At 67.8% G+C, this 17,437-nt stretch overlaps 2 protein-coding genes across 6 annotated transcripts; both read left to right on the forward strand.

Annotated features, from left to right (window-relative positions):
* Positions 1 to 270: 270 nt before the first annotated feature.
* Positions 271 to 12,658, forward strand: MIB2 (MIB E3 ubiquitin protein ligase 2). Of its 5 annotated transcripts, none has more exons than XM_060088806.1 (20): positions 271 to 360; positions 1,767 to 1,922; positions 5,633 to 5,889; positions 5,980 to 6,151; positions 7,333 to 7,439; positions 7,544 to 7,738; positions 7,902 to 8,044; positions 8,148 to 8,255; positions 9,250 to 9,354; positions 9,438 to 9,600; positions 9,682 to 9,815; positions 9,921 to 10,069; positions 10,154 to 10,310; positions 10,403 to 10,563; positions 10,666 to 10,792; positions 10,881 to 11,114; positions 11,538 to 11,716; positions 11,802 to 11,989; positions 12,083 to 12,148; positions 12,342 to 12,658. In XM_060088806.1, exons 3-20 carry the CDS (start codon positions 5,643 to 5,645, stop codon positions 12,578 to 12,580), a joined length of 2,874 nt encoding a protein of 957 aa, XP_059944789.1. In that variant the 5' UTR covers positions 271 to 360; positions 1,767 to 1,922; positions 5,633 to 5,642; the 3' UTR covers positions 12,581 to 12,658. The 5 variants fall into 5 exon arrangements, with proteins under 5 accessions (XP_059944789.1, XP_059944791.1, XP_059944793.1 ...); XM_060088808.1 differs by having other exon boundaries at positions 8,160 to 8,255; XM_060088807.1 differs by lacking the exon at positions 271 to 360 and adding an exon at positions 410 to 796.
* A 1,610-nt stretch (positions 12,659 to 14,268) lies between these two features.
* Positions 14,269 to 16,620, forward strand: MMP23B (matrix metallopeptidase 23B). Its single transcript, XM_060079279.1, has 8 exons — positions 14,269 to 14,461; positions 14,805 to 14,941; positions 15,015 to 15,154; positions 15,220 to 15,387; positions 15,772 to 15,936; positions 16,012 to 16,122; positions 16,214 to 16,340; positions 16,418 to 16,620. Exons 1-8 carry the CDS (start codon positions 14,303 to 14,305, stop codon positions 16,590 to 16,592), a joined length of 1,182 nt encoding a protein of 393 aa, XP_059935262.1. The 5' UTR covers positions 14,269 to 14,302; the 3' UTR covers positions 16,593 to 16,620.
* The last annotated feature ends 817 nt before the right edge of the window (positions 16,621 to 17,437 follow it).

The raw sequence follows: 17,437 nt of genomic DNA on the forward strand, positions 1-17,437 counted from the left end.
CCGCCCCCCGGCCACGGTCTTAGCGGGCTGCGGACTACAAGTCCCGGCAGGCCTCGCGGCGGCCCCAGAGCCCCGAGCGCCGGGGGCTTCGGGCGGCCTTGGCCGGTGGGCTCTGGTGCTGCGCGGCGAGGCGGGGCAGCCTGGCTGGTTGGCTGACTCTGAGCAGCCTAGCTCGCGGGCCGGCCGCCGCACACACTGAGGCCGCAGTCGGCCGGCTGACAGACTGGGCTCTCCTCAGGCCCCCGGAGCCCCCGCGCGAAGCAGGCGGGACGCAAACTTCGGGGCAAGTGGAGGGGTAGACAAGGGCACCAGGGCCGGGGACTGGCAGCGGCGGGGGCCCGGGGCGGCTTCCCGAGGAAGGTGACGAATGACAGGGGCGGGGCGGACCCCAGGGAGTGAGGGGGGAGGCAGTTTCGGGGCGGGCGCCCGGCCCAGCCTGTCCAGCCCCGCCCCCCCGCAGGCCAGCTGCTTGAGTCCAAGGCTCAGCCCGGGGCCTTGCCGTTCGCCAGCCCTCCGACCCCATCCCCGGCGGCCCCAGACCCCAGGGAGCCCTGCAGGGCAGGAGCCAGGCCCCTGGGGCAGCTCTGGGGTCGTGGTCGTGGGCCCGGGAATGAGCCTGTGGACAGCGGGCGTGTAGATTGTGCGTCTTGGCATCTCCCCGCCGCCGCAGGGTCGGATGGCACAGGGCTTGCGCTGAAGCTCAGCAAGGCTCGAGGCCAGTCCGCAAGTCTCCAGACATCAGGGCTGCAGCCCACCAGTCTCTGGGCGGGCGGGGGTTGTCGGAACAGCTAGACAGGTGAGCTCTTGAGGGGCTCGGATTCTGTCTGATGCTATGTCAGAGGGGCTTTGCTTGTTTTTGAGTGTGTCTCTGGCGTGGTGGGGTGGTAAATAATCCTGCCTCTCCCTCTGAGCTCTGAACCAATAGAGGCAATAAGCAAAGGTGCCAGACAGGGTCCTGGGGGGCCCAGCGGGGCTGGGGATGAGGCAGCGTGAGAGTGGCAGCCCTGGCAAAGCTGGTCCTTCCTGGCAGGTGCCCTCGTCTTGCCTCCTCACTCTGGCCTGTTGCTGCAGGTGCAACAAGTATCTGAAGGTTGTGCTCCCGCCCAAGATGGGCCCTGTGCAGTGGCTGGGTCGTGACACCGCAGTCTGCGGGGTGCCTGAGGGCTTCCATCTGGGTGGCCGAGATTTGGGTGATGACCTCCCTCTACTTCCTTCGGGCCTTCCCCCAGCTGGTGTGTTTGTACTGGGCCAAGTCGGGTCTCAGGGCTTCACCTGGTCTCTGAGGGGCCAGACTCCCTGGGCACCCAGGATGGCCACCTCTGCCTTAGCCAGAGCTGCCGCATGACCGGAGACTGATTCACCAAGTCTTGCCAGTTGACTGTGCCACACATGGTGTGGATTTAAACAGCATCATCAGCCCAGCCGGAGGTGCCAGGGAAGGAGTGGCAGCCTCTGGTCGTGAGCCGTCAGCATGCAACTTTATTCTTCTCAATAAAGGCAGTTTGCCAACTTCCTAGCTAAATGGGATTTCATCTTTGCAGCTTGTTGAAGTTTTTCCAATGAAATTGTCCAAATAGGGCAAACACCTTATTTCTATACTGTCCCAACGTGTGCTTTAGAAATAGTTCTGCATTCCAAGAGCTGGAAGTTTCTTGTGAAAAGAGAAACTAGTAAACCAACAGAACAGATCCAGGTGTCCACCTGTTTGGTTGAGATGGTAAATGCTAAAAGTGTAAAACTGCCTTTTAAAAACCATGTTTCCCCAGACTTGCTGGCTGACTACCTGTTTGGTTTGCTGTGTTCTGCGTCGGCAATCGCTTCTAGTTTCCAACAGGAAGTCTTGGTGTCTGAGCAAACCTGTGACCCGGGAAGGAGCAGCTAAGCATCCGGGATGCTGACGAGAGGCTGGTGTGTGCTGTAAGGTAAGTGCCGACTGCTCGCACCTGGAGCGCTTCAGGGTCGTCGTAAACCCTCATAGTGACGGCCTCGGGGGGGTTCCGGTGCCAGCCAGGGGTGGCCTGTGAGCTCTGAGGAAGATGTTAGAGTACGGCATTTCTGGCAAAGGAAGAAAAAGGAAGAACTCTTCGGGTGAACCTCGCACAGAAACGGGGATCCCCTTCCTCCCTAGCCCCTCAGGGTTTCTTCGCTGCCCCCCTGCTCCTGACCCCGGTCCATTCCCCGCTGGCCACCCCCTCTCCTCACACCCGGGTGGCACCTTCCGAGGTGAGGTAGTGACCTCTGACACTGGGCAGGCTGGGGACCTGAGGTCACATGGAGCATGAGCGGCCATCTGCTTGGTCCTGGTGACAACAGCGACAAAGACCAGGCACGTGGGGGGAGAGAAGTGGCAGAGAGGCTTGGGAAGCCACCTGGCCTGCTTCACAAGGGTCCTAGTATGCTGTGCCCAAGCGCTGAGGTCCGGGAGCCAGGAGGGCGAGCAGGGAGGCGTCTCTGGGGGCCCTGCTCAGGCCCCAGGTCAGGTGACGCCAGGCTGGGCGCGGGTGCTGTGGCCGAGGGCCAGCCCCGGGCCCCCCAGGGATGGAGTGTGGAGGGGAAGTGAAGAGAGGCTCCCCAGGCTGTGGGTGCCGCGGGGCGGGACGCTCCTCTCTTCTCACTGTCCTCCTCAAGGGCCACTGGTCTGCGTGGGAGGAACCCCGAGACTCAGCGTGTCCATTTGGCTGTCCCCTGTGGGCCAGTGGGCTCCCGGGAGGGACATCCTTGGGGAGCAGGGAGGTTGCTGGCCAGCACTGGAGAGCTGTCTGGCTGTGCTCAAAATAGGGGAGTGAAGGCAGCAGGTGCTGGTCAGAGGCGCTTCTCATGACAGGCTGGACTTCCCTGGTGCCCTGGTGGAGCCACTGCTGGCTGGGACTTGGCCCTGTTTTCCCACAGGCCCTGCTGGGCATCCTCCACCCGCTGTTCGTTCTCTGCTCATTCCCCTGAGGGCAGAGCCAGGCACTGGGCACACCTGCTATCCTGCTCAGGGTGTCCACTCCCCGTCCCCTGTCTCGGTGGAGATGGTTCTGCAGCCCATGGCCAGTGGGTCTGTAGGCCGCCAGGAGGGTGGGTGTGACAGCTGGCCAGGCAGGCTGAGGGGCTGGGCTTACAGGCAGAGGGCGTGCCACTGTGTCTGCAGAAGGACTACAGGGCCGGCTCGTGGGACTGGCGTCCTTTCCTGCCCCTTTATCTCAGCGTAGGGCCAGTTTCTGGCCCTGCAGATGGTGTGCCCCTTGCTAGCAGGGGTCTCTCGTTGGGCCTGTCTCCCCACACTTGTTTGGGTCTGTGGTTGCCTGGAATGAGGTCCAGTCTGACTGGCTCAACAGGAGCGCCTGGGAAGGGTGAGAGGCAGCTCAGCACTGCCCACGGGCCACGACCAATTCTGGAGGCTCCCGGCGGGGAGGAGGTCGTGTGCGATCTGGCTGAGGTTGGCAGCCTGGCATGACAGGGCCTGTGCCCTAAGGGGCAGCGCCACCACTAAGCCACTGGGCCACTGGCTCAGGCTGTGCTGCTCTGCCCGAGTCAGACACGTGTGGCAGCTGCTGACGGAGAGACACCGAGCAGGAGACCGAGGCCACACGTGAACGGCCCGCCCTGCGAGGTGGCGGCCCGCAGGCGCTCAGCCCTCGTCTGGGGCTCACTGGCAGTGAAGAGCCACAGGCATTCTCGTGTGGCCTTGCTGTGGCGGGAAGGAAGGAGAAGCCCTGGTGCCCCATCTTAGCAGGGGCCAGAGACCACAGAGGGGAGGGCGGCTGGAGGGCGGCAGGAGGCGGAGGCGGCATGGCCCTGGCTGGGGGGCAGCCGGCCAGGTGAATGAGCAGCGAGTGGTTTCCCTGAGGAGATTGGCCACTGGGTCTGGAAGGCACGTCCTTTTAGATCGTCCACCTGCGTCTGGAAGCCCTGGTGGTCTTGGGAGGGGTGAGGCAGGAGCGGTCACAGGCGCCTGCCCGGGAGGCAGGGGGACTTGCAGAAGCCGAACTGGCTGAGCAGTTCATGCTGCTGAGAATCTGAGGGTCCTTCACTTGGACTCTAGGCTGGGCATGGACCAGGAGCCTCGCCCTGTGGGCAGTGCCCCTCCCCTGCATGCCCTGTGCTGGCGCAGACCTCAAGGTGGGGCTGGGCAGAGGGTGGCCATCAGATGATCTGTGGGCTCAGGCCTGGGGTTCTGAGTTTTGGGCTGGGGGGGCGGGGTCCAGGTGGAGGGGTGATGCGTGGTTTTCCTTGTTGCTGGCTAAGCTCTGGGCTGGCCTGGTGGCCTGTGGCTTCACTGGGCCACTGGGCGCTAACAGGCGCCAGCTGCACCCCAGCCCGCCTCAGGGTCTCCCTCTGGCATTCCAGGAGCTCTGCAGTGAGACTGCTGGGTGCCCCAGGCTAGCGTCTCCCCAGCCTCGGTGTCCCGATGCTACCTGAGAAAGCCCGCTCCACTGCAGAGGCTCAGTCTCCAGAGATGGAGCGGCGACTGCCCCCTCCAGTCCTGGAGCCCTGAGCCCTCTCCCGCATTAAGTCCTGTTGATTTAACATCTTAGGCGTTGTCCAAATCCATGTCGTAAAACAAATTTATTGAGGAATCACATATACAGGGAGGCCAGGTCATAAGTGATCCAAGTTAGCAAAGTGAACATGCATATAATTGGCCCCCAGATCAGGAAGTAGCATGTCCCCCCCCAGGCCCAAGGCCCCCGTGACCGCCTCCGCCGCTGTCTCCCTGACTCTAGTGCCCTGGATTTGTCTGTCCGGTTTGTGAACTTTCTATTGGTGGAATCAGGCACGTGGCTTCTTTCCTTGGACATGCGTTTGTGAGCTTTGCTGTGTGTAGTGCAGTGGTTTGTGCTCCCTTGGGGGTAAATCACGTGTCACGACCCAGTTCACCCTTGAGCACTTGGAGTGGGCGCTGCTGTGAACCACGCCACCTCCGTCAGGGCCTGCCTGGGGTGGCTGGGCGACGCTTCTCTGGAGAAGGACCACGCAGCACTGCCCACTGGGCTGTGGGTGGCATCAGACCCTGTGTGTGTTAGCTGCTGGGGGCACCTGTCCCAGCATTTTCCTGTTGCCTCTTGGGTTGTCGGCTTTGTGCATGAGATCCGCAGGCCCCCCTTCCACACCCCAGGTACAGGGCCTTTGTGGCGTGTGTCGCTGCCTCTCCAGGCTTAAGTGCCGTCCAGCTTCTCAGTTGGCTACACAGAGAAAGTCTGCTTTCTTCGGAAAGTTTTATTGTCTTAACTTTCATGTTGATGTGTGCAATCCTGGTGGCCCCCTGTATGCCAGCCACCCAGAACCGGATCTGCTAGTGTGGGCAGACCCTCCTCCCAGCCGAGTCTTGTCCCCTGGTTCCCTGGGGACCTGCAGTCCTGTCACCAGGATGGCCCCCACACTTCTGCTCCAGCGCCCCACAGCGGCTGGCAGGCCCTTTCCAAAGAGGTGTCCCACCCTCCCTCCAGGACGGGCCCACCTCTGCTTTTGCAGCTGGTCTCCCGTGCTGCTGGCGGGTGGCCACGTGGGCCCCCCCTCCAGCCCCAGGGCATTCCCCATGTCCCACCCCACCCCCGTTCCCATCCATCTCTCCCTGGCAGCCCTCTCAGAACGGGTGCAAGCCCGTGTGGCCTTCTCGATGTGGCCTGAGGGTGCCCTCTGCCCACAGGTCTCCCACCATGGAGCCAGACCCCCAGGCGGGCGTGCAGGTGGGCATGCGCGTGGTGCGTGGCGTGGACTGGAAATGGGGCCAGCAGGACGGCGGCGAGGGCGGCGTGGGCACGGTGGTGGAGCTCGGCCGCCACGGCAGCCCTTCGACCCCCGACCGCACGGTGGTCGTGCAGTGGGACCACGGCACGCGCACCAACTACCGCGCGGGCTACCAGGGCGCGCATGACCTGCTGCTCTACGACAACGCCCAGATCGGTGCGCGGCCCCCGGGGGCGGGGCTGGAGGGGGCGGGGCCGGGCAGAGGGGCGGGGCCGCGCGGCGCCCCTTGACGCTGCCCGCCCGCAGGCGTCCGCCACCCCAACATTATCTGCGACTGCTGCAAGAAGCACGGGCTGCGGGGCATGCGCTGGAAGTGCCGCGTCTGCTTCGACTACGATCTCTGCACGCAGTGCTACATGCACAACAAGCACGACCTGGCCCACGCCTTCGAGCGCTACGAGACGGCCCACTCGCGCCCGTGAGTTCCCCTGCCGCCCCCGGGTGTGGGCGCGGACCCGAGGGGGCCCCGGCGGCCCTGCGTCCTTCCCGCTTACGTCCAGGGCCTCGCAAGCGCACCTCTGACATCCGAGCAGCCTTGGTCTGGGAGGACGGGAGCTGCCTCCTGCTGGCCACTCCCCAGGGTACAGGTCGAGTCCTTCCTGAGCCATTTCCTGGAGGAGTGGCCAGGGTCGTGGTCACGCCGGGGGGCCTGGGCATTGACACCAGTCCCTTATTCCTGCGGAAGGCAACCGTGTTCACCGAGCAGGTCTGCGGAGGTGGGTGCTGTGAATGGGGCCTTCTCCGGTGTCCCGGTCCCCTCCTAGAGCCAGGCTCCCCAGTGGTCCCCCAGTGCCGGCGTGGCCGGGGCACTGAGGATGGCCTGCCTGGGGCGTGCTGCCGGCATCCGCACCTGTGGAGGTGCTGTTGGCCTGGCTGGCAGGCTCCTTTGCTGTGGTCGGGGTCGGGGGGACCAGGCTGGGGAGGAGTCCACTGGGCTGGGTGGGGTGCCAGAGGTGCACCCCTGATCCCTGCACTGTTGCCCTCGCCTCCTTGACACCCCCCACACACGGAGGGGAGGGGTGTGCTCCACGTCCCAGCCGCCCCTGGCCAGTGTGGGAGCCAGGGTCAGCTGTCCGGGCGCCTCTGGCCGAGCCTGCCTTGCTCACTCTGCTTCCCACGTGCTGAGCTCCCCTGGGCCAGGCCGTGCGCTGAGGTCGGGGCCAGCTCTAACGGGAGGCGGCAGATCTGGTGTGACCGCACGTAGAGGGTGTGTGGTGAGGGTGGGCCTGGGCCGCCCTTCTCGCCTGACATCGTGAAAGGGCCCCCAGGGACTTCCCTGGCGGTCCAGTGGTCAGGACTCTGCACTGTCACTGCCGAGGGTGCAGGTTCAATCCCTGGTCTGGGAACTAAGACCCCACAAGCTGCATGGCGTGGCCAAATCGAAAAAAAAAGAGAAAGGTCTCCTGGAGGGACCTGGGCCGCAGCCCCACTCGAGGCCCAGAGTGTGGAGGGCCCTGACCTGTGGGGCCAGCTGCTCCAGGGGGAGGGAGAGCCGGGCCTGGGAGCTGGCGGCGCCCCACCCTTCAGATTCTAGGGCCGGGGGCCTGCCCCATTGCATGGTTGTCCCCCACGGCCTGGGACCCACTCTCTCTCTCGTAGGGTCACGCTGAGTCCCCGCCAGGGCCTCCCAAGGATCCCGTTAAGGGGCATCTTCCAGGGAGCGAAGGTGGTCCGGGGCCCCGACTGGGAGTGGGGTTCGCAGGATGGTGAGTGGGGGGCCTGGGTGGGAAGGTGGGGGCGGGGCTGCCACCGGCTATGGCTCATCCCCGTGGCACAGGCTTAGTCTACTGGTGGGGCCACTGTCTCCCAGGAGGGGAAGGGAAGCCAGGCCGAGTGGTGGACATCCGTGGCTGGGATGTGGAGACGGGCCGGAGCGTGGCCAGCGTGACGTGGGCCGACGGCACCACCAACGTGTACCGCGTGGGCCACAAGGGCAAGGTGGACCTCAAGTGTGTGGGCGAGGCAGCCGGCGGCTTCTACTACAGGGACCATCTCCCGAGGCTCGGTACGGGCGGGCCCCACTGACACCCACCCAGTTTTTCTCTGTCCTGGCTGAGCCTCAGCGGCAGCCCTGGGCCAGGGGTGGCCTGTGAGGTCACTGAGGGGAGGGGAGGGGAGGGGTGGGGGCGAAGGCACCCACCTGAGCTGGGCCTGCCACCTGCCCCCAGGCAAGCCCGCAGAGCTGCAGCGCAGGGTCAGTGCTGATGGCCAGCCCTTCCAGCACGGGGACAAGGTCAAGTGTCTGCTGGATGCGGACATCCTGAGGGACATGCAGGAAGGCCATGGCGGATGGAACCCCCGGATGGCCAAGGTGAGCCGCCCCAACTGCCGAGTCCCCGTGCCCCCCCTCCCCACCTCCTCTGGACCCCCGCCCTCGTGCTCCACCTGGCCACAGCCTCCGTGACCCGCCGCAGTGTATCGGACAGATGGGCACCGTACACCGCATCACGGACCGTGGGGACGTGCGTGTGCAGTTCAGCCACAAGACCCGCTGGACCTTCCACCCTGGGGCTCTCACCAAGGTGCATGGGGGGCCGGGCTGAGCCTCTCTGCTCACTTCTGTACCCCCTTTAACGTGCTGGCTTGGCCCTGGGAGTGCCTCCCTCAGGCCCTGAGGAAGAGGGGAGGGCATGGTGGGGTCCAGAGGGGACGAGGTCCAGGGAGAGGGGACCCTGGTGTGAGGCACGGGGGTGGGGGCTGCGGGGAGCTTTTGGAAGCCGGGGCGGCAGGCCAGGCGCGAACATCTGTTCCGAGGGCCAGAGGGGCCTCTGCCGCCACAGGCAGGAGGTGGCGGGTTGGGCATACTTTCTTAGGAGGGTAGGGTGGACCTTGGCCGGGGCTGCGGGCGGGGTGGGTGTGGTGAGAGCTGCCTGGGAACAGTATCCCTTGGATGAGGGGTGGAGGGGGTGGGAGGCAGCAGTGATGGCCCCTGGGTGGCGGCAGCGCCAGCCTCAGCTCTGGGACTCGGGGCACGTCTGCCTTCGAGGATGGGGGACGGTGGGGTCGTAGGACAGGTGGTTTGTAGAGTGAGCTCCGTACCCACGAGGGCAAGGGCGAGGAGGGAGTTGCTAGGAAAGGTTTGGGGGTGAGAGGGGAGCAGCCCTGACCCCCTCCGTGCTGTCCGGCCTGGCCCCCGGCCATCCTGTGGGCCCCCCTCCCCCGAGCCAGGCTAGTCTGGTCTTGGCTGTACTGCCCCCGCTCCCCCGTCAGTGTGCAGGGACAGGCCCACCCTGGCCTGCACACCCGCCCCCCAGCTGGCTTCTGCCCCGTCTGGATGCTGATGTCTGTCGCCTCTCTGGCTGTCACCCGCATGGCTCTGAGGCTCGGCCACCAAGGGCTGCCCTGGTCACCCGTCGCCCCTATCGGGCCAGACCCTCTGGTTGTGCTTTCGGGCAGGGGCTGGGGTCCTGTCCAGGCCAGCCTGTCCTGTGGAGCTGGATGGGGGCACCTTCCTGCTCTACGACCCCAGGCAGCCACACCTGCCGGGGGCCCCTCACATGCTTCTCTGTCACTCAGCACAACTCCTGCTCGGTGGGTGAAGTTGTGCGGGTCATTGACGACCTCGACACGGTGAAGCGGCTGCAGGCCGGGCATGGCGAGTGGACAGATGACATGGCCCCCGTGAGTCCCTCACCCCTACCTCCCCACCCCCAGCTCCCTGGCCCCTGGGAGGCCCACCTGAGACCCCGCCCTCTCCCCACCAGGCTCTGGGCCACGTAGGGAGAGTCCTGAAGGTTTTCGCAGATGGGAACCTGGGTGTGCTGGTCAGCGGTAAGCTGTGGACCTTCAGCCCGTCCTGCCTGGTGGCCTACCGGCCTGAGGAGGACGCCAACCTGGACGTGGCCGAGCGCGCCCGGGAGAACAAAAGTGAGGGCAGCCACCGCGGGCGGCTGGTGGGGGGCGGGGCCGCCCCTGGCCACCGCCGAACCTCAGCCCTGCCCTCCCCAGGCTCCCTGAGTGTCGCCCTGGACAAGCTTCGAGCCCAGAAGAGTGACCTGGAGCACCCGGGGAGGCTGGTGGTGGAGGTGGCCCTCGGCAACGTGGCCCGGGCTCTGGACCTGCTGCGGCGACACCCGGAGCAGGCAAGCTCCTGAGACCAGTCCCCGCCACCCCCACCCCTGCCCCGGCCCCACCAGCCCCAGCGGGAGGGGCCGGGGCCAGGGGCTAACCCTCCGCCCTCCCGGCAGGTGGACACCAAGAACCATGGCAGGACCGCCCTGCAGGTGGCTGCCCACCTAGGCCAGGTGGAGCTGGTGCGGCGGCTGCTGCAGGCGCGGGCGGGCGTGGACCTGCCAGACGACGAGGGCAGCACGGCGCTGCACTACGCGGCACTGGGGTGAGGCCTGGCCGGGGCGCGGGGGGCCGGGCCCGCAGGTCCAGCCAGTGGGCACAGCGCCCCTCCTGCTTCCTCTCCCGCCAGGAACCAGCCCGAGGCCGCCCGGCTGCTCCTGAGCTCGGGTTGCGGGGCCAACACTCTTAACGGCGCCCGGAGCTCGGCGCTGCACGTGGCCGTGCAGAGGGGCTTCCTGGAGGTGGTGAGGGTCCTCTGTGAGCGCGGCTGTGACGTCAACCTGCCCGTGAGTGCTGGGTCCCCTGGCCCTATCCCTGGGGTCAAGGAGGCAGCGGCCAAGACCTTCTTGCCCAGTGACCACTGGCCCACCACCGGCAGGATGCCCATGCTGACACGCCCCTGCACTGTGCCATCTCGGCGGGCACTGGCGCCAGCGGCATCGTGGAGGTCCTCACCGAGGTGCCGGGCATCGATGTCACTGCCACCAACAGCCAAGGCTTCACCCTGCTGCACCATGCTTCCCTCAAAGGCCACACGCTGTGAGTTGGGGGTGGACGCATAGCCAGAAGCCAGCTCCTGCTGTGCTGCTGGGCCACTCTGGGGTGGCCCCTGACCCCAGATGCGTCTCCCTGCTCCCACAGAGCCGTCAGAAGGATTCTGGCGCGGGCCCGGCAGCTGGTGGACGCCAAGAAGGAGGATGGGTTCACGGCGCTGCACCTGGCCGCCCTGAACGACCACAGGGAGGTGGCCCAGGTTCTCATCCGAGAGGTGTGGACGCGGGGTCCTGGGCGGCCTGGGGGCCGGGGTGTCGGGGCCCACCGGGGTCCTCGGGCTGAGCCTGTGCCCCCCCCGCCAGGGCCATTGTGACGTGAATGTTCGCAACCGTAAGCTCCAGTCCCCGCTGCACCTGGCTGTGCAGCAGGCCCACGTGGGGCTGGTGCCGCTGCTGGTGGACGCTGGCTGCAGCGTCAACGCCGAGGATGAGGAGGGGGACACAGCTCTGCATGTGGCGCTGCAGCGTCACCAGCTGCTGCCCCTGGCGACTGATGGGGCCGGGGGGGACCCAGGGGCCTTGCAGCTGCTGTCAAGGGTGAGGAAGCGTGACTCTGGGTGCTTGAGAGGTGGGCCGTGGCACCTGGCTGCAGACCCCTGTGTCCTCTGCCCACCTCCACCTTCGGGGAGAGCCCTGACCAGGCCCTCTCAGGGTGGGACAGCCCGGGCCGCAGTGGTTTGCAGGAGGTGTCTTCTGCGACCCCAGTCACCGCTGTGTGGCCAGTGTTCCTGAGATTCTGTGCTTCAGACCAGCCTGGGAAAGGGGGCGGGGTGCCGTGTGGGCGGGGGTTCGTGTGTCAGGACCCGGCCCCTCTGCCGGCAGGGGCCTTTACCCGCCTGCCTCCGGCAGCTCCGGTGGTCTCGGGCGGGGCCCAGGCTTCTGAAGCCCGGTGCCAGCCAGGCTCCCTCCAGGCCAGCGTTCCCAGGCTCCCGCCCTCACGTCGTCTGTCCTGCCACCCAGCTACAGGCCTCGGGTCTTCCGGGCAGCACGGAGCTGACGGTGGGCGCGGCGGTCGCCTGCTTCTTGGCGCTGGAGGGCGCCGACCTGAGCTACGCCAACCACCGCGGCCGGAGCCCGCTGGACCTGGCAGCTGAGGGCCGCCTGCTCAAAGCCCTGCAGGGCTGTGCCCAGCGCTTCCGGTGAGCGGGCGGGGCCGGGGGCCGGGGGCCGGGGGCGGGCCCTCCCGCAGCCCTGGGCCCTTTCAAGCCCCCTCTGCCCACGCAGGGAGCGGCAGGCTGGCGGCGGCGGGGGCGCGGCCCAGGGCCCAAGGCTGGCGCTCAGTGCCCCCAACACTGTTACCAACCTGCACGTCGCTGCGCCGTCCGGGCCCGAGGCCGCCGAGTGCCTGGTGTGTTCGGAGCTGGCGCTGTTGGTGCTGTTCTCGCCTTGCCAGCACCGCACGGTGTGTGAGGGTGAGTGCAGGGGGCAGGGGGCAGGGGCGGGGCGGGCCGGGGGTGCGGCGACCAGGCTGGGGGGCCTCGCTCAGCCGTGCGCTCCCCCCGCAGAGTGCGCCCGCAGGATGAAGAAGTGCATCAGGTGCCAGGCGGTCATCGGCAAGAAGCTGCGCCCAGGTGGGGCTCGGCCCCCCCTGGCCTCCCACCCCCACCCCCACCCCACCCCACCCCACCCCAGGTGTGGGCCGCTGCGCCTCGCCCCGCGGTTCACGGCTCCGTCCCCTGTCGTGGCTCCCGCTCCCACCCGCGGTTCTCCCCCAAGCCCCGGGCCTCCACAGCCCCTGCCTCTGACTGGGACCCCTTCCCGCAGACGGCACGGAGGTGGTCAGCGCTGCCCCCGCCCCCGGCCCACCGCGGCAGCTGGTGGAGGAGCTGCAGAGCCGCTACCGGCAGATGGAGGAGCGCATCACCTGCCCCATCTGCATCGACAGCCACATCCGCCTCGTGTTCCAGTGCGGTCACGGCGCCTGCGCGCCCTGCGGCGCTGCGCTCAGCGCCTGCCCCATCTGCCGCCAGCCCATCCGCGACCGCATCCAGATCTTCGTGTAGCCCGCGCCCCCTGCCTCGTTCCGGGGCCACGCTCCGCGACCGCCTTCGCAAGCCCCTACTCTGTATTTTATAAAAAGATTAACGGACTTTGCGCCTGGTTGCTTGCCTGGGGCGGGGCCGTGGGTCCCCCACCCCGGACCATCCCGACCTGGCCCCCTTCCGCCGTTGGCCCAGCGCTGGGCTCTGCGCTTCGGCCAGAGGCCCCGCCTGGCCCCTCCCGACCTGCGTGTCCTGCTCTTCTTCCCAGGACTCACGGGTCCAGAGTCCTGCCAGGATCCCGGTCTCTGGGCCAGAAAGGACGGGGCCCGGGCTCGCGGTGTCGCCCAAGAGCCCTGGTTGGACCGAAGCCCCAGCAGCGCCTCCTCCCTGCGCCTGGGGCGGGCTGTGGAGACGACAGACTTTGGCCAGAGGAGAACCCGGTCTCGTGGCGGGCTGTGCAGTCCTGGCTAAGCGGGGAGTTGGGCGAGGCCTCTGATTCAAGCCAGAAGCCCCGGCAGGGTTTCAGGACCACTGGGGGAGGTGGAACACGGACCTGGGGAGTAGGGCAGCGCATAGGACAGAGAAGGTCGGTTTGTCGGCGTAGACGTTTAGCCATCGGGGCGGCGGGCACGGCCCTGGTCTGGGCCCCGCGGCCGGGCGCTTTCCAAGAACCACCGAAATGCTACCCCCGGAGCCTCAGGGCTGCCAGCCAGCCACTTGGCGCTGACCCCGCTGGCCCGGCGCGCCACTGTCACTCTGGGCTCAAGGCCTGGGTGGAGAACGGGGAGGGCCAGCCCCCCTCCCCTCCCCCCCCCGCGCCTCCTCTGATTCGGCCCAGCCCCCACCCCATCTCCCCTCCCCCCGGCCGCTCCGCCCTGGCGGGAGGCCCGTCCCGCCCAGGATGCCGGTTCCCCAAGCCCAGAGGCGCCCTCGCCTACATCCCGCCTGGCTCAGCTCCTCTGTCAGGCATGACCTGAAAGCCGTCCCGTCGAGCCTTCTGCCCCCGGGACACCCGGTCCCCCAGCCCCAACCCAGGATCCTTAAGACTTCGGCCCTGCGCGCGCTCGGCAGGCAGCGCCTGGTGGGGATTCCTGCGGCGCCCCACCCCCCGCCCCTTGTGCGCTGTCCCTGTCACCCTCCATGGGTCCTTCCGCTGGCCCCTGCAGGTCCCCCTCCCTCCTGGCACCCCAAGCCTTGCTCCGCAGGCGCCTCCTACTCCCTCTTCCTCAGCCCGATACTCACTTGCCACGTCCCCTCCCGTCGCATCCCTCCCCTCTCGCGGGGTCCCTGTCAACCAGCGCCTGCAGGGGACGTGTCCCGAGCTGGCCAGGATGGAGGTCCCACTGCCGGGTCTCATCCGGTGTCCAGGGGAACTCCGTTTGGGAGAAAAGCTGCCAAGTCAGTCAACTCCCAGCGAGTTTGGGGACTCGGCTGACCACTCCTGCCTAAGCCCAAGCCCCCGGTGTCCGTCCCTTCCCTGGCGTCCGGGGCCCTCCTCGCAACACCCACCCCCACCCCCGACAAGTGACCCCGCCCAGTTGGCCCTGCCCAGGCCACCGCCACCGACCCACAGGCCCGGGTCCCCGCACCCCAGGCTGGAGGTGTCGGGGGTGCTCCCGACAGCAGGCGGCCAGCTGGTTCCCTTCGGGGCAGCCGCGCGCCCTCCCCCTCAGGGCTGTAACCCGAGCCGCCGCCGCCGCGCTGCCCCGCCGCCTGAGCCCCGACAGCGAGTCCGCAGGCGCCATGGGCCACGGGGCCTGCGTCCCCTCAGCGGCGTCGGGGGCCCACGACCGGGCCCGCCTGCTCGGAGCCGTGCTGGGCGCGCTGTGCCTCCTCCCCACGCTCGTGCTGCTGGCCCGGCCGGGGGCCCTGGGGAACCGGCCCGTGGCGAGCACAGCGCAGGTGAGAGCGGGCGCGGGAGCGGGCGGGTTGGCCCCGGCTGCGCGTCCGGGCCTGAGTCGGCGAGTCCGTGTCCGTTGATGGCGGGGCGGGGGGCAGCATCTGCCGGCAGCTCCGCCCACTCCGACCTGGCCTGTTTTTAGTAACGTTTTTCTTTCTGGCTGTTAAGTAGCCCTGGCTCGGGGTGGAAAACCAGAAAATGCCGAAAGACAAAAAGAGAGTCCCTCCCTGGAGAGAGCGCCAGCGCTCCCTGGAGCGCGCGCCCTCCCGTCCTTCGAGGCCCTTTTCCTCGCGGCTTGGGGACAGTCCCTGCTGCCTCCCCACGGGGCACTTGCTTCCCTCGAAGGGAGACGCTGTGCCTCCGACCGCGGGTATGCTCGCCACCCCAAGCCTTGGCCCGCCGCACCCCCCGGCGCCCCGCAGACGCCGCTACACGCTGACCCCGACCCGGCTGCGCTGGGACCACTTCAACCTCACATACAGGTGCGACCCTGGCCCTGGAAGGGGGGGGCCGGTGCTGCCTGGCTGCCACCCCTGACCATGACTCCCACCCCAGGATCCTCTCTTTCCCGAGGAACCTGCTCAGCCCCAGAGAGACCCGGCGGGGCCTGGCCGCCGCCTTCCGCATGTGGAGTGACGTGTCCCCCTTCAGCTTCCGCGAGGTGGCCCCTGAGCAGCCCAGCGACCTCCGCATAGGTGGGCGCCGTGCCCCCAGTCCCCGCCCCGCCCCAAGGCCCCCTTTCAGCTCCGTGCTCCTGCAGGCTTCTACCCGGTCAACCACACGGACTGCCTGGTCTCCCCGATGCACCACTGCTTCGACGGCCCCACGGGCGAGCTGGCCCACGCCTTCTTCCCCCCGCACGGCGGCATCCACTTTGACGACAGCGAGTACTGGGTCCTGGGCCCCACACGCTACAGCTGGAAGAAAGGTGACGCCGGCCTGGCCTCCCGTGGGGCCCTCGCACCACGGCGGGTACAGCGGGAGGGCTTTGTGGGGGTCATGGCTGGGATTTGGGATCAGGGAGGCGGGCAGGGGCAGGCTGGGAGGAGGCCGTAAGCCTGGGTTCCGGGAGCCCTGAAGCCCCCTCCCCCCCACACCGCCGGAGCCCGAGCTGGAGCTGCATTCCTGGGGGCCAGCTCACCGCCTTGCCAGCCTGGAACACTCTTATCTTCCCACGGCTGCCCGAGGGAGGCTCCCGGCACTGCGGCAGCTGTTCGGGCCTCGGGGGCAAGGCCGGCGGGCGGGCGGGGGTGGGGGTAGGGGGCGGCGGAGGGCTGGGCCGGGTCCCGGGCGCTGACCGGCGGGCCCGCAGGCGTGTGGCTCACCGACCTGGTGCACGTGGCGGCCCACGAGATCGGCCACGCGCTGGGCCTGATGCACTCCCAGCACGGCCGGGCGCTCATGCACCTCAACGCCACGCTGCGTGGCTGGAAGGCGCTGTCGCAGGACGAGCTGTGGGGGCTGCACCGGCTCTACGGTGAGTGCGGGGTCGTAGCGGGCGGGGCCAGGGGCCGGGGCGGGCGGGCCCTGAGGCCAGGCTGCCCCCCTGCAGGCTGCCTGGACCGGCTGTTCGTGTGCGCGTCCTGGGCGCGGAGGGGTTTCTGCGACGCCCGCCAGAGGCTCATGAAGAGGCTGTGTCCTAGCAGCTGCGACTTCTGCTACGGTGAGCTTGGGTGTCAGGCACCGGCCTGCGTCTGTCTGGCCAGGGCGCCGGGTACTGATGTGGCCTCTGCCCCCCCACCCCGTACGAGCAGAGTTCCCCTTCCCCACGGTGGCTGCCACCGCGCCGCCCCCCAGGACCAAAACCCGGCTGGTGCCCGAGGGCAGGAATGTGACCTTCCGCTGCGGCCAGAAGATCCTCCACAAGAAAGGCAAAGTGTAGTGAGTGACCCTGCCTGGGCACCCGAGGGTGGGCGGGGGGCTCGGGGACCCTGCCCAGCCCTCCACCCTCCCCGCAGCTGGTACAAGGACCAGGAGCCCCTGGAGTTCTCCTACCCCGGCTACCTGGCGCTGGGCGACGCGCACCTGAGCATCATCGCCAACGCCATCAACGAGGGCACCTACACGTGCGTGGTGCGCCGGCGGCAGCACGTGCTCAGCACCTACTCGTGGCGCGTCCGCCTGCGGAGCTGAGCGCCGCCCGCAGGGCTGAGGATGCTGATAAAGCACTTTCTCTCTCAAGTCTCCTGGCCCTTTCTTGGGAGGGTGGGCGGCCAGTCTTGGCCCATGGGGTGCAGAGCCTGCAGCCAGTTCCTTGCAGGGAGGATGCCGTCCACAGAGACAGGCCGAGAGGGGCTTCTCCAGGCCGGGCCTGGAACAGTGGGTAACCCGAGGCCCAGGTGCCAGCAGCATCACCAGGGCCAGCGCGCTGAGCCAGTGGGGCCGGGGGTCTCGCGTGGGCTCAGGGCTAGGAAGGGGGTGGGCCCTGTGGCTGCAAGGCCTCCCTGAAGGGAGTGGGGTGAGCGGGGGCGGCATGGGGGGGGAGGCTGGGGGCGCCCGCAGGAGGAACTAGCTCAGTGCAGCTGGGGGCCCCGGGCAGTGACAAGTCCCCTTCTGCCCAAGCGACACCCTGTCCAGCCAGCCCAGTAGCTGGAGGACTTGCGGGCTGCAAAGAGCTGAGCCCACAGAGATTGCCTTTCACCCCTCCCTCCTTGAGTGTAGGGGCTGGGGCTCCCCCCCGGGAGGCCCAGGACCCAGCACAGGACCAGCCACTTAAAGAAGGAAATGCCAGACCTTTCCTCCAAGAACATTTTACATCTTAAAACACGTAACAACCTTGTACGAAAGCCCGCTGTGGCTGCGATCTCGCACGCCTGGCTCTGGGGCCCTGGGTGAGAGGCAGGAAGGTGCTGGAGCAGCAGCCCAAAGGTTACAAAGGACCAGACCCCCCGCAGCTCCGTTCCCGGTCACGGCCAGCACCCGACGGCGTGGCCGCCGGTGGTCACCGTGGCTGAGTTGTGTGTGTGTGGGTGTATGGA

This window comes from Mesoplodon densirostris, chromosome 2, assembly GCF_025265405.1.
Source record: "Mesoplodon densirostris isolate mMesDen1 chromosome 2, mMesDen1 primary haplotype, whole genome shotgun sequence".
Lineage (NCBI taxonomy): Eukaryota > Metazoa > Chordata > Mammalia > Artiodactyla > Ziphiidae > Mesoplodon > Mesoplodon densirostris.